The following is a 15,852-nucleotide window of genomic DNA, read 5'->3' as shown; positions in this document are numbered from 1 at the left end:
CGTTTTAGATATTAATTTTTTTTTAATTCATTGGGTTGGGTTTAAATTCATAAACCTGAGATCCAACCCAACCTCAAATTTGATTTTTTAATCTAACCCAACCTAATTGAATTTAAAAATCAACCAAGACAAATCGATTTAGATTACGAGAAAATTCCCAATACTGGTATTAACTCTGTGCCAATTCAATTTTCAGATTTTAAGTTTCAAAATTCAAAACTAAGGAGATAAATAAATAATTAAATATATTTTATTAATTAAATCTATTAAGGCTACAATTATACAATTAATAGTCACAAGTACGTCCTAGTTTATTAGTCACATATTATCAAATTAACTAGTCACATATTATTTTATGGTCACACATCAAAAAATTTATAGATTACATTTGATTTCATTTTGTCACAAATCAAAAATTTAATAGGTCACAGTTGATTTGTCAATTATAAATTATAAAGTTAGTTGGTTTATCGAATGTTTAAGTCACAATTATCGAATAAGTTATCGAATGTTTAAGTTAGTTGGTAAAGTTAGTATAAATTACAAATTATCGAATGTTTAAGTCACAATTAAATAGTTGATTACAAATTAACAAAAAAACTTGGTCACAAACACCTCCACACGAACATTTGGTCACAAACACCATTGCTTCCAGCAGCACTGCCACCAACACCAACACCACCCCAATCATCTCAAACAAAACAAAACTGTTATGACCAAAAATCACAATCTTCACCATGATGACAGCGACGACTATGCTAAATAGATCTAAAAAGGAAGCAAAAACCATCGCCACGACCACCACTTTACCACCGCAGCCAACAGCACAACCATCTAAACACTACTAACAAATCAAATCCAAAATCGTTAGTACCCCACAACACTAGAATTGGACCATCGATCGATGAGGATAAAAGCCAACAAATCAGATCCCCCAACACCAGAATATCGTCAATGAGGATGAAAGTCGCATGGGAAGAAACCGTCTTCCAGCGCATCGGGTTGAATGTTATCGAACACCGTCGAGGTGAGGGTCGCGCGAAGGGGAACCATCATCGCGCGACAAAGTGATAGGGTGAAGAGAAATGTCTCGCTGCAGATCCAGTGTCTCAAATCAAGACTCTCTGCAGTGGGGTATCGTCGCTCATTACTGCCGTTGCGATGGTCTGACGATATTTCCCGTTGTTTGGAATAGAGGGGGGGCAGAAAAGTAGGGGATAATGAGAGAGAAGAAAATAATTTTCAGTCAAAAGGGAAAAGGGAAGCTGTGCACGTAGGAGAGAGAAAACTTCTGAATTAATTATTTTGACCATTTACACCAATTTGAGCAACAGTCATTCGACGTTATCTTCTTCCGTTTTGAGCAACAAAGCCGAGAAGAACACATATGTTTACAAACCGGTTCAATCAGTCTTTGTTCCAAGCAAACAATCTTTGTCCCATTGCAAAGGCCGACGTCGATATCGTCCCGTTCAGAAATCCGGCCAGCCAACTGAAGAATTAGTCGAAACCCGATTTCTTTGTCTTCGCCATCGGAGCGAGCCATTGTGTCTATGTTTTCCAACAGTTAATTAGTAAGTTTCTTCAGTTTCACTTCTTTAATTAGTAGGGTCTTTTATTGCCATTATGGCTTGTGGGGTTGACATTAATGTGCACCAATTTAACCAGACAAACGACATTGAATATTCAATTAATATGCAATAACTCTTCCAAATTCGCCCGGTAGTGGGAATGACGTGAATGGTCAATAGTTTGGGAAAATATTTAACAATTTTAGGACCAATAAGGTTTAATTATTTATCATTCTAAAGCTTTGCAACCTTATAACTGAACTGGGCTTGTGGGCAATTTTATTTAGTTTATTATGGACCATTTTAAACACTGGTTAATGTATCAAATGAGCTATGTAATAGTTTGCCATTATATTGAAATTATTAGATTGAATAGTGTGTGTTACCAAATCACGTCCTTCTGTTATAGCTTTATGTTACACCAATGAATACCCAGCTTCTTCTGGTAAGCTCATGATAGAAGCCAACTTATGTGAACTCTATTTGCAAAAAAACTATAATCTTATAGCTTTTTGTCCAATCTTTCCATGTGATTGATGATGGTTGTGTCAATTAGTATGGTCACTTTCTGGAGTTTCGATTCAGAAGATGGTCTAAAATGGGGATCACAAAAGAAATTGTGCAACATTATTACGAGTCTGCATGTAGCAATCACATACTGTTACCCTGTTTTCAATTTTATTTAGTTTATTACGGACCATTTTAAACACTGGTTAATGTATCAAATGAGCTATGTAATAGATTGCCATTATATTGAAATTATTAGACAAGCAAAGGCACTCTGTGTGAGTGAAAAATGTGATTGAGAATAACCTTATAATAGTGTTATTGTGGATTACTGAACATGTGATATCTTATCATATTACAGGGGAAGAAATTATGGATGAAGTGCAAGGTGAAGATGATGGTGTTTTGGCGGCATCTGACCATGAGAATTGTATGGACTCCGCTAACATAGTGGAAGGTGAAACCTCATTAGGAGATTGTTTGATAGTGCCGGACGTGGGTATGGAGTTTAAAAATTTGAAAGATATGTTTGACATGTACAAGAAATATGCCTATGCTGTTGGTTTTTCGGTTAAAAAAAGAAATTCGAAAAGGGGAGACGATGTAGAGTTGAGATATGTGACAGTGACATGTGGTCGAGAAGGTCGAGGAAATGAAAATATTGATGGATCTTCGAAGCCGCAACCAACAATACAGATGGGTTGTAAAGTGAGAATCTCTGCTTCTGTAGATATTTATGGTGTTTGGAGACTTAATACTGTCAACCTTGACCATAATCATGAAACTAGCCATTCGAAGTCCAGGTTATTTCACTGCAATAGAGAATTGAGTGCACACGTAAAGCGCAAGCTACAAGTCAATGATTTTGCAGGAATTCCATTGCATAAAAGTTACAATTCAGCTGTTGTCGAAGCAGGTAGTTATGAGAACATGAGTTGCGTGGAAAAGGATTGCCGAAATTACATTGAAAAAGTGAGACGATTAAGACTTGGGGAAGTGGACGTCGTCGCAATACAAACATACTTTTCAAAAATGCAAGCACGGTGCTCAGGCTTTTTCTTTAGTATGGATTTGGACAATGATTCCCGATTGAAGAACATATTTTGGGCAGATAATCGCTATAGGCAAGCGTATAAAGAATTCGGCGATGTTGTTACATTTGATATCACTTACTTGACAAACAAGTATGACATGTCGTTCGCCTCTTTTGTTGGTGTTAATCATCACGGACAATCCACATTGTTGGGTGGATTGGTATCGAATGAAGATACAAAAACTTTTGTGTGGTTGTCTAGAACATGGCTCCAGTGTGTGCATGGACAAGCACCGCAGGGGATAATCAGGACAGGGCAATGCAAAATGCAATTCAGATAGTTTTCCCGAACACAAGACATAGATGGTGTTTGTGGCACATTCTGAAAAAGTTGTCTGAGAAGTTTGGACACCACAAAAACAAGGCATCAATATTTGGACGGATACACGGATTGGTATACGATTCATAGTTTGTCTAGGAGTTCGAAGAAGGTTGGGCCGCGATGTTTGATGCGTACGTCTTGCATGAGAACGATTGGTTATCCGGACTGTATGCAAACAAAGCTCGTTGGGTTTCTTGTTTTCTGAAGACTAGTTTCTGGGCAGGGTATCAACGACACAGAGAAGCGAGAGTATGAATGCATTCTTTGATGAGTATGTGCATTCGAAGACGTCATTAAAGCAATTTGTCAATCAGTATGAGCGAGCATTGCGCAGTAAAGTTAAGAATGAGTTCCAAGCTGATTTCAAATCATTTGCGCAAACATTACCGTGTGCCACAATTATGAAATGGAGCAGCAGTTTCAATCAGTTTACACTATTTATAAATTCAATGAGGCTCTGGCTGAGTTTACGGGAAATGTTTACTGCGACCTCATCTCTACTTCGGAGGGACCCTCAGGGACGATGTATGAGGTTCGGCAGGACGTTATGGGCGGCGGGATAAAGAGGAAGAAAACATTCGTTGTCTCATTTGATAGACAAAATTGTGATATTATTTGCAGCTACCATTTGTTCGAGTTTAGGGGGATAATTTGTAGGCATGCTATTGCAGTACCGATTCGTTGTGACGTCACATTACTTCCTGAGAGGTACATACTGCGAAGGTGGAGGAAAGACGTTAGCAGAGCACACACTAGAGTCGCAGTCAATTACGACGGTTTGGTTAGTACTCCTAAGCAGTTGAGGTACGGCGACATGTGCCGTGCTTTTGAAGAAGTAGCGGACCTCGCAGCAAACGATGAGGGTCGAGCATGTGTGATTATGGAATGGATAAAACTTCAGCGTCAAGACCTCATGATGTCTAAAAAGTCAGGTACAGGAAGCAATGCTATATCCAAACATTCTTTTGACCATATGGACCAATGCACTGATTTTCAACATCATGATAGCGTGACTATACGTGATCCAGTAGCGTCACACACAAAAGGGTCCCCCAAGAAACTTCGAAGAAAAGGTCTGTTGGAGTCGAGTTCGAAGAAAGGCAAGGTATGTTCAAAGTCTGGACTATAAAATTCAAATGTCTCTAATAATTAATATTGATCACATCCTATGCATATTTAGGGAAGCTCAGCACCAAACAAAGGAAAGCGACCAAGCACGAGGCAAAGGGATACGGCTGAGAGTGTGGTCGACATTTAGCATGCTCAAACACAACAACATTCCGTGTAGACACCGACCTCATATTTATCGTACCCCAGGCTGGTGACATTCCCCTTAACACAATATTCCATCACGACATCATTCTCCCTTTCAAGTGTGCTGCCGTCTTCAAATTTTGTCCCTCCTTCATCAACAAACATTATGTATAGTTCACAAGGTAAGAACAAAGTATGACATTTCAACTTCCGATGTATATTTCTTTCATGAATGCAGCTAACAATTTTCTCAATGTATTGTAGGTCAAGCAATGCCATACTACTTTTCGCATTTACTTGACAAGGTGGCTCAGGCAAGTGAGGGTCATGCAATGCCATAATGATAAAGGTTTGGGCTTCCAACTATTTTTTTGAAGGTTGATGCCAAGGTTTTTTTGAGGGGTTAAAACTTGCATTGTCTACGACAATGGATGCCACTGTATGAAGTTTTGGACGAAATAGTTCATTTCAATCAATTATCTGACTCTAATTAAATTTCCTGAACCACTAGAATAGTGTAATAACATGTTTATATTTCCATTACTTGGTAGAAGTTTATGGACAGAATGGTGTCAGCTTAATCATTTTTTGGGTGTTTGCTATTCAGATTCACCAATAGAAGGAGATTTTGACGGTTTTTCCAAGTATGAAATGTAATCATAGCAACCAAACACCGAAAAAGAACAGATGGAGTTAAACGTTTTTGTGTAAATTATGTGCGTGAGATGGAAAGACTTGAACTTGTATGTGATTTTGTTTGTCATGTGCTAAGCAAGTAATAGTGATTTAATATGTCCCTAAGACATCTACCAGTCTTGTGATTGATTTATTGCTTTATTCAACAGAATTCTGGCAATGATTCTGGGTTCTAGGGAAGGTTTCGCCTAATCGAATTAAGTTCTTGCAATTTGTCAGAGAGTGACATTACCTGTAATTATTTAATCACATCCCATATTGAAAAAAAAAAAGAATAGATGGGACAAGTTTTATTCTGTAATACAAGTAAAATCCATGTCAAAAGGTCGGTCTTGATTTTCCCCATTTCCATTATTCTATTTCTTCTCAAAGCTTGCTTGATGCTTTAAGGAGGACTAAACTGTTTCTCAATAACTTATTAATATGTTTTGTATCATTTGTGTAAAATAATCAATACCACGACTACTTTGTTATCCCCTCTACGATAGCTTGCCGAATGATCCACACTGCACCTAGATCACCCAAAGAAGCTGCTAACATGTATTTCGTCGTCATCCACTGCAACCAGAGATCATTTGTCTTAGCTCAAATTTTTTTTTCTTTTTTTTTTTGGCTTATAAGTGATAATTAAGTTTTAATTACAAGTGCACTGATTTTAAAGATGTATATTTGGATAAAACTGTACTTATAAATTGCCAAACATTCCTCTATAGTTAAATTTTCTAAAGTATATAAATAAATAACTAATAAAGTATTTAACTTATTAATAAATAGAGTTATACAAATCAGTTTTAAGTTGCGATTGTTTAACGTATAAGTAAATTTTGAAAAAGTACGTGAAAAGGAGCAATTATAAGTAGATCCATATAGAGTCCAGCCTTATAATTAGTTTTAAGTAGCAGTGGTTTAACTTATAAGTAAATTTTGAATACATGCAAGGCTACAAAATATGCAATGTACCCATTGACATTCGAATAGTTTAAGTAGATTCAGTCATAATAATCCTACACGTACAAAAGTGCATGTAATAACTCATTCGACTCATAACTACTAATCAAGCCGACCCCTTCCCCCGTGCATTCGACTCTGCACTGTCTTCTGCCTTGCATATCGTCACGTTCATTCAAATCCGTAGGTCTACTTCATCATTGAGGCGAATGAGAGATTGGAACATGCGTGATATATCGTCTACTCTTTCATTTGTCGCATCATTAACTGAGGCATTCGTGCCGCTAGAGGATTGATCGCTTGACTTTTCTTTGACAACCCATCCCCGAAAACCACAATTGGCACTTCAGCAAAGAAATAAACGACCTCTATTGACAGTCTCCTTTTTTACGACGAAGCACTTCTCGAATCCATGCTTGCATGATGGACATCGGCGTTTCTTTGGGCATTCGGCAAAGAAGTGGCTTTTAGATCTACAACTATGACAAATTCCAGAATTTCTTCCAACCATTCTGAGATGAGAATAAATTATAGAATTAGTATAACTAAACTCAAAATGAGCGATAACAAAAAATGCAATCAAATACATTGATAGTGACAAAAATAGACGTGACAAGAGACACCAACTTGTAATTTATAGTATACTAGCAGAAAATGCCACCATGGAAAGCTTCTTTCTTTACTAGAAATGCAAACCACATCCAGAACCTAGTAAAGACTGTCAATTTTCAGTACAGATTTAAGCTCCTTTTCTTCAAATCAATATCTATGTCAAGTTACACTCATCGATTTGGGTTCCATGGAAGCTCTGAGAAAGATATGAAAAATTACCATTTATGAGTTAGATGATCACTCAAGTCCCCAAAAATAGGGAAGAATAAGGCTACAAGTCAGCCATCTGTTAGAGCTATAAGAGATGATCAGCTTGGCTATTAATTTTGTGCAGCGATCAACCCACAAATACAACCCCCACAATTTCCCATTCTGATACCACCATAGAAAACTACCGATACAAGTTCAATGCGAAAATAAAGAGTAAAGTCAAGATAATATATGCTTCATATATGATGATCAATAATAGCGTACATGTTAGCTAATATTGTCAACCTTCAACGACATACTCTATACCCCAAGTAGCCATCCTCGGCATTTGCCGCAGTCTACTAACAGTTAAAACACGGTCCATACACACAATCGTTATTGAATAATTATGCTAAATAATCACTGACGTTATTTTCTTGTGATGATAGGACTCACGTTTTCAACTATTACACTATTTGTCTCTTGATAAAAAATAAAACTAACCATAAATGGCACTATTAAATGTTTTATATCCCAAGTTTGCAACATTTGGAAGTTAGGAATCAGCACACACATGCCATTTCTTTCTCCCCTTAAACTATAAAATTCAAGAAAAGTCTTCTAACATAGATGAATTAGCACACATACAGGAGAATCTTGGAAAATGGAAAATTTTGGTGTTTCAACTAATGATTCTACAAAATTTTTTTGAACACATACGTTTATGCTTCAAAGTTGGTTTTTCTACCTGTGCAAAGCCTAAAAATTGAAATTGCAGTGAGAGACGGAACTCTAGTGCTGACTTTGCTACCGGTTATAGATAGTCATTCTGGCTGTGAAATGATGGATGGAGGAACAATCGGAGTGGAGGCGAAAACCATTGATGGAAAGAGTCGAGTTCCTTGGGTGAAACCTACTATTTAGTCGGAGAAAAATTGAAGAGTAATTGGGGCAAAAAGGAGTGGACGGTGGGAGGTGAAATGGGGGAAATGGGCAGGAGAATTGGTCAAAAGGGGCTGCACAATCAGTCTTTAAATTGTCCTTCTCTTTTTTACTTTTCAGCCCTTATTTTGTCCTTCTCTTTTTTTCATTTTTTTGCCACATCAGCCGGGATTTCATCTGGATACAATCTGGCCATGTACCGCGATTGAGAAGAAAATAAGAGGACGATTAAAGTTGGGTAGGGGTGTGGTGGATTAATTTTATAATACCTGAGTTTTGATTAAAAAACCTTGGCACCCTATTTTTGCACTGTGGACTTGAAATGTCTGGAGTTGTGTAATTTCCTCTTTAGATTATGTCGGTCGAGTTGAGTGGTTTGGGTTGAGTTTTGCCCAACCCTATTTGTACAACAGAAGAAAAAGGTTCATATTCTAACAAAAGTGGCAGTTTTGATTTGTTTTCCTTTTCGTTGACAAAAAAATAAAAGGGATAATTGCAACAAAGGCCCCAAACCTTTTAAACACTAGCAGACTTTCCTTAAATCTTTGATTTGTTGCAACCGTCACCCCTAACCTTTTTAAAGGTTTTAGGTGAAGCCCAATGGATGGTAAAACATCCGTTTTACCGTTAGTAAAAAATTGAGTTTGATCACATTTTTAATACTTTTATAAAGGGCAAAATTGTAACTTTTTATATACCAAATTAAATAATTACATTAATTAATTAAATTAAAAATGAAAAAAAGGGGGGAAAACCAAAAGAACCATCGCAGCCAAAACTCAATCGCCACCTCCATTCCAGTCACTTGCAGCTTTTATTCCATTGACTCACCATCTAGATTGGGATTTCCTTTACCCTTTGTGCAACAAGAATGAGCAATTCTTATCTTTCATTGTTGAGCAAGGCAAATTCCTTTGACTGATTGGAACAGAGAAAGCAGCTGTTACCAGTAATGGAGACAGCCGAGGCCGAGTGAGCCATATTGATAGTGAGCTAGTCCTGGGTACGCTTCAACACAGTCAAGTAGGTGGTATCCTCGTTCTGGTCCTTCCAAACTAATCTCTAGCTGGCCAGCAGGTCATCAGGAGTCACCGCTCGGATCTCGTCGGGCGTAGCAACCCGGCTAATGTGCAGCGCTAATGTCTCCTAACACCATCAATTGCAGCAAGATCCAGTGAATTAGAGTTTCGAGGCTAATCGCAGATTAGGGGGGATTCGGCATCTTGTTGCTGATGACATTGTCATCGTTAGTGGAAGGCTGAGATTGAGCTATTCATGGTGGGGAGGTAGTGGACCCATTTTGCTAAACACATCCACTTCAATTTTATTTGGATTCATGGCAAAACCCAGTAAGCAAAAACAGCCAAAAAACTTTGGCTCAATTAGGGATGGGAGGAAGAAAATACAGTTTCCCTCCCTTTTTTTTTTTTTTAAATTTAATTAATTAATGTAATTATTCAATTTGGTAAATAGAAAGTTACTATTTTGCCCTTTATAAAAGTATTAAAAATATAGTCAAACTCAATTTTTTGGTCAACTAACGGTAAACTGGATGTTTTCCATTTATTGGGGCTTCACCTGCAACATTTGAAAAGGTTAGGTGTGACGGTTGCAACAAATTAAAGATTTGAAAAAAGTCTGCTAATGTTTGAAAGGTTTAGAGCCTCTGTTGCAATTATCCCAAAATAAAATAATAATTGAGAATATAGCAACAAAGGTCTCCAACCTGTCACACGTGTTGCACTTTGTCTTCAACCTTTAAAAAGTATCATTTACATCCCCAACTTTCTTCATTTTGTTAACAAACCAGATTTACCCTTAGCTTCAATTTTACAAAAGAAAAAAGAAAAATTGAAAAGAGAGAATACATGCCCTTTGCTTGAAAAACACGAGCAGCCCACATGAGTCAGATATTGAATAATAAATGGAATCCATGAAGATGTAAGAATTCTACTAATTAATGAAATATTAATGTTTTAAAAATCGATCTAGACATCTACTTGAAAAAGAAAAAGGGTCAAAGGTCAAATTGTTGAATCGAGGTTGACTCGGGGTCGAACCGGATATCAAAATTAAATAAATAAATACTCCAACAAACTATAAAATATTATAACAACAACAATTTTTTAAATTTTAGTATTACTAATTCACACTAAATATAAATCAATATTTGTCAATTAGATTTATTATCCTATAATTTATTTTTAAATAAAAAAACTAACCAGTAATATGTTTAAAATATTTTGCTTTGTTCAAATTGAATTTATTTTTGATTTGGGGCCTAAAATTTGTTTAATAGAAAGAAGGAGGTGAACAATTATTAAATATATAAATTGCAAAATGTTACAAAACTTATCCCATATTGGAAGTTGAGGAAAACATTATTTGACTCTTTTCTTTGAAAAGCAATACTTGCATTGGAAGGAAGGCAAAATTGGGATTGCCAAGCTTGAGCCCATTAATGAAGTTGTTGTTGTTGTTGTTGTTGTTGTTATTATTATTATTTTTTTTTTTTGAAAAAAACTTTAGATGGTGTTTGGGAGTCATTTTTATGTAAAAATACATTTTGGAATAGTAAATTGATGGGAAATGTATGGTTGAAAAATAAGGAAAAGTTTTTTATTTACGTGTAATATTATTTTAATGAAGAATGTGTGGTTGAAAAGAAGAGAGAGAAAAATGCATTTTGAAAAAAATGGGTACCAAACGGGGCTTGAGTAATCGGTAAAAATCGTGATCGATTTTTCAATTTTTGGTTAAAACGGTTGGCTCAATGGGTTACTTACCAGCCTTTTCATTTTAGGTTAATATGTTATGTCTGGATCTGATTTGAGATTGGTTCTCAATTTTTTCGGTTGAATCAGCAGGTCCAATCCGATTTTCAAAACATTGTGAAATATTGGGCATGGAAAAAAAAAATAGAGACATGATTGCTACTATGCATAAAGGTTGGGGACAAAATGGTGCAATTTATCCTAAGGACTTCCAATGATTATGTAAAGAGATTGGATCTTGCATGTAGTGATTAATGTTTTATACTTTGTCATTTAAATAACTAAATTATTTCTGATTATTTCATATTCAATACTATTTGTACATGTGAGATTGGACATGATTACACAAATATATCGGACGGTTTGTTGGATAACTATGTTTACTTTTCACTAATAAATGATTTTAGCTAGGTAAGTTGTTAATATTGTGTTATATAAATGGGAGTCTAGCCGTCTCATGATATTTAATCGTTATATATTCAAGGCCTAAGTTTTCTAGACTCGTATCATTAACAAGTTCAAATTTGTTTTTCCGTGATATTGTCTTTTTAATTGTACTTCACTAAAATTTTGACACTTCACTATAACTTTGAGAGGGGGATCTAGTGAATTCTTGCCAATGTTTTATAAAATAGTGTAAGAATTCACGGAGAATTCTACGTAGCTATTCTTATAGAACACCTACACCCTAGAGCCTTTCCCTACCACTATGATTCTTCTTCTCTTGTTCATCTTCTTTGGGGTGGTGGTGGTTTTTTTTTTTAATTATTGAAATCAAGAATATATTGAAATTATTCCTCACAACTCTTCAATTTCTTTAGTCAAGCAATGTGGTACCAATCACTTCTGCAGCCTGATTACCTACAAAAAGAGGTTAAGATTATTTTTCGAGTGATCTCACATCGTAAATAGAGAGAAACTTCGTAAATGAAAAATTGGCTAGCCCCATGCATCTATCTTTATTATGATCTCCTAATTTTTAAGAATTTTAATACATCAAAACTCTTTTTAACTGGTCATGACAATATTCCATGTCCATCCCTCATTATTATCTCCTAATTTTTAGTTGAGGAAATTAAGATTTTTCACTTAATTGCATAAAGTGCCTCAACAAATTATAATTGACATGTTATAATCACATAGTAGATAATATTGACAACAAAAGAATAAGAGAGCACGGTCGATTTTTTGGTGTTTCACATACACAAGTTTGTGAAGACACGAATCATGTTTTTGTAAGTTTTGATAGAACATTTTCAAATGACCAAAACTTTATATTCCATTCTTGATCAAACAATGTAAGTAACCCAAAAAAAATAATAAAATAATAATAATAATAATAATAAATAAATAAGGGAATGTTTACGATGTTAAAATTTCTTCAAGTGGGCATAAATATAAATAAAAAAGGGGTAAATATAAGTATTTCCAATCAAGTTAATTATCTTATTCATTTGTGATACTGACAACTTGCAAAATGGAGCTTCCACTCACTTAGTTGATCTTAAAAAAAATAAAACATAAATGATAATTATTTTTTTACCATTATTTTGTTTTGGAAGTAAATTGAATTGATAGCGTATAATTGATCATAAAACAATGTAAATACAAAATGAGAAATCACATAGTTTTCCACGTGTCCCACTTTTTATAGATTATAGATTATTCAGTTATATTCGATTTACAGTAACAAATATATTAAATTTTTATACATTATACTGTCCAGTCATACTCTGTAGTTAGTATCAAACATGCTATCAAGTTCATCTTTCATGGACACTTTAACTTCCTGACGCCATCTAGTATTTACATCCATGTTTCCAGAAGTAGGGACCTTAAAATGCTTCATTTTGTCACACTTCTTTATAAAATTTGGTCTTAAAGTGGACGTTAGTGGGTTGGTGTCACCAGTCCAAGAAAGTTATGAACAAATAAAGAAAACTAAAGTTTTAATTAGGCAGAGATTTTGACTATTGAAAAAATAAATTAAAAATAAGGCCATATGTCATTTGAACAAAATTTATCCCTCCAAGACAAAAAATTTGTACCTTGTTAGACCAAAAAATTTACTATAAGAACTTATAATCATCATTCTCCATTTGATGAGTTATAATAAAGTTCATAATATTTTCTGTTTTAATCAATAATGAACTTCGACCGAACAGGTCAAACATACATGATAACATATAAATATCTCATATATGTACCTTTATTCTTCAATCTTATTCAATCATATTTAATTCAAAAACTCAAAGATGATAAAAAGAGACGAATACCATTCATATATGCCATATTATTTGACTATTAATTTTAGGTTCGTCATCTAATGATCAACTTCTTTATCGATGCACTCCACATCAAATAAGATTAGACAAAAACCATGATTTGCATCTTCTTTTGAAAATGAGATAACCTTCCAAGCATTTTCATTGTCTACATTATTTTTTGTAGACTTCGAATTTGAAAGAAATCCCTAATCCAATCTTCCATGGCTTAAATTATTCCATTAAAAAGGGTCCACTAAGATTTCATCCTCTCTTGTTCTTCTAAAGAAAGATTAATTTAATAAATGTTGACACGTGATCTTCTAAGTTAAGATTAACTTATATTTGCTTTAATGATGATGACAAGAGAAGAAAAAGGAAGTAATTTATGATTACATTAATTATGATATGATGAGAGGAGGAAAAAAAGTGAAATGAAATCATATAAAAGTAGGACCCACGAGTTAGATTTATCTGTGAGATGAGTAGATTTGCAATTAGATACACAACCACTAGGAGAATAGAGTTATGAATGACACATGTTAATGGATAAAATTTAGGCCAAATGCCAATTCCCATTTGGAAATGATACTCCATATGACGGAAAGTAATCAAGCTTGTAGGACCCTACAAGGATTATGAGCGTGATTCATCTAGATTGTGAGATTATTTTCTTCTCATGCAAAAAAATCTAGATTATGGGGTCCTTTTCTTCTCATGGAAGAATGTCATGATACGATGATAAGAAATTATGTCAGACAAGTCATGTGATTAATAGAGTAGTACAGATATTTAACGGATCTTATTGATATAAATACAAGATACTCGAAGAAATGTTGTCAAGAGTTACATCAGACTCCAACACGACAAGCTTTGTTATTCCCTACTACTTCCAGACATTGGGATTCTAGTTGGACTGCTCATTGTCTATTATCCCGATGCGGCCCTTCCTTTTAAGGCCGTCAAGGCCTTGTGGGTGTTCAGTTTCTTTCCAAGTTCAATATGTCATGGATATCAAGAAGGCAACTAGTTCTCTATTACGCCAATGAGCCCAAATATGTTGTCCTCATCTCTATGTTTTCTTGACTGTCTTTTCAATCAAATTTATAATAAAATAAAACAGAAAAGTAAATAACATAGAAATTTACGTGGAAATCCAATTCGGAAAAAAACCACGGATAGAGAAGGAGAAGATTAACTACAAACAATAGGAATGTGTTTACAACATCAAAACTCAATACTCTTAATTGAATCTAAGATCTTAAGATGTTGTTGGTTCTCTCAAACTCATGAAAATTCCCTTTTAATAGAATGGATGACATTATGTATTTATAGAGAAGCCAAAAAACCTAGTTGTAGATGAATGAGTCCAAAACGCGAGAAAGTCGGGAAAGACCTCTCTCGAGCGGCGTCGAGCAACATGCAGGCGAGAAGTGGGCGACAACTCTCTGCTCCAATTTGATGGTTTCACTTGAGCATCCAGCTAACAAAAATGCGGTGTATTTTGCACCCGTTCCATAACTTGATATCTCTAAGATCAACCCAACTACCACTCCTAAAACCCTAAGAATTTGGGTCACACTACAACAAATAGACACTTTAAAATTATTTAATTGATAGGATAGTCTATTAAACATAGAGATGAGAACAATAGATACGAATAATATCCTAAAATTCAAAAATGAACGATGGATGTGGAGAAAAAGGGAACATGTTTGTCTTGATTGGGGTTGTGCTAATCTTGTTCGCAATTATAAAGTAAATGGGACCATGCTCTTCACACTTCCACCAAGAAAAAATGCAAAGAATATAAATCAATATAATACTCGTTCTTTCCTTTTATAGCGAGAGGGTATTAGTAATGGATAATTTTTTTTTTCTTTTTCCCATCGAAGATTCTGAAATTCTTGAGACTCATAATATACAATTAAAAACAAGAAGATGATCAGCAATCTCTAATACTCTGCTGTCGCAACTCCTTATCTTTCCACCGAGATGATTTATTTTTATTTCTGGATCTAGACTTGAAAACAATCCCTTTCAATTATGGGTAGTGCCAAATATAATCATATCTATATATTATATGCATCATTAGTCAAAAACACATCATCCATCACTTTTGAAAGTATTAGAATAGAGAGAAAAGGATCACTCGTGAGCATCAAGCCTCAAGACCTAAACATTATCCATTCCAAACACAAAGATTTGGTATCCAATACTCCTTGAAATCCTCACATGGTAAAATACCCTTTTTATATATGAATAGATTTTCTCTACCCACCACCTTTTCTTTCATTTGCACTTTATTTTACTCATACAAATAACTTCAATTTTACAATATTTTATAATTAATTACTTTGTGAATTGACAAATACATATAGAAAATGTGATAGGCTAAGAAAGAATTGGCGTCAAAATATTTTAAAACTTCATGTTTACAGAAAAATTGTAAGTTTGAGGACAAAAAAAATAGCCTAAATTTCTCTATGAAGAGGTTTTTTTTTGACTAAATAGAGAGAATTTATTGGAATGCTTCCCCAATTATTGTTTGACTTGTTCTCTTTGTTGCTATCTTTTATTTCCTCTGTGCAAACAACTCCAAAAATAGAAGAATTATTATAAATTTTACGTTTTTTTGATAATATACGTCTCTTTTCTACAAATCGAGCATATTTGGGAA

General features: G+C 34.7%; 2 protein-coding genes across 2 annotated transcripts; both read left to right on the top strand.

Moving 5' to 3' along the window:
- Positions 1-1,995: 1,995 nt before the first annotated feature.
- Positions 1,996-3,761, top strand: LOC111412505 (protein FAR1-RELATED SEQUENCE 5-like). Its single transcript, XM_023043445.1, has 5 exons — positions 1,996-2,016; positions 2,338-2,356; positions 2,440-3,287; positions 3,374-3,565; positions 3,717-3,761. Exons 1-5 carry the CDS (start codon positions 1,996-1,998, stop codon positions 3,759-3,761), a joined length of 1,125 nt encoding a protein of 374 aa, XP_022899213.1.
- A 138-nt stretch (positions 3,762-3,899) lies between these two features.
- Positions 3,900-4,751, top strand: LOC111412504 (protein FAR1-RELATED SEQUENCE 2-like). The gene is made up of 2 exons (XM_023043444.1): positions 3,900-4,598; positions 4,674-4,751. The coding sequence occupies exons 1-2, from the start codon at positions 3,900-3,902 to the stop codon at positions 4,749-4,751; spliced, it is 777 nt and encodes a 258-aa protein (XP_022899212.1).
- Positions 4,752-15,852: the final 11,101 nt, after the last annotated feature.

The sequence above is a fragment of the Olea europaea genome, chromosome 16, assembly GCF_002742605.1.
Source record: "Olea europaea var. sylvestris chromosome 16, O_europaea_v1, whole genome shotgun sequence".
In the NCBI taxonomy this organism is placed as follows: Eukaryota; Viridiplantae; Streptophyta; class Magnoliopsida; order Lamiales; family Oleaceae; genus Olea; species Olea europaea.
Note: the sequence above shows the minus strand (reverse complement) of the source record. Positions and strands in the feature narration are given on the sequence as shown.

Bases quoted from the DNA above. Each gene is read 5' to 3' on its own strand.
- LOC111412505 (XM_023043445.1), top strand. From the start codon at position 1,996: ATGAATACCCAGCTTCTTCTG. The intron at 3,288-3,373 runs GTTGGTGTTAAT...GTGGTTGTCTAG, and splicing joins ACATGTCGTTCGCCTCTTTT to AACATGGCTCCAGTGTGTGC. The intron at 3,566-3,716 runs GTATACGATTCA...GTTTCTGGGCAG, and splicing joins TTGGACGGATACACGGATTG to GGTATCAACGACACAGAGAA.
- LOC111412504 (XM_023043444.1), top strand. From the start codon at position 3,900: ATGGAGCAGCAGTTTCAATCAGTTTACACTATTTATAAATTCAATGAG. The intron at 4,599-4,673 runs GTATGTTCAAAG...ATGCATATTTAG, and splicing joins CGAGTTCGAAGAAAGGCAAG to GGAAGCTCAGCACCAAACAA.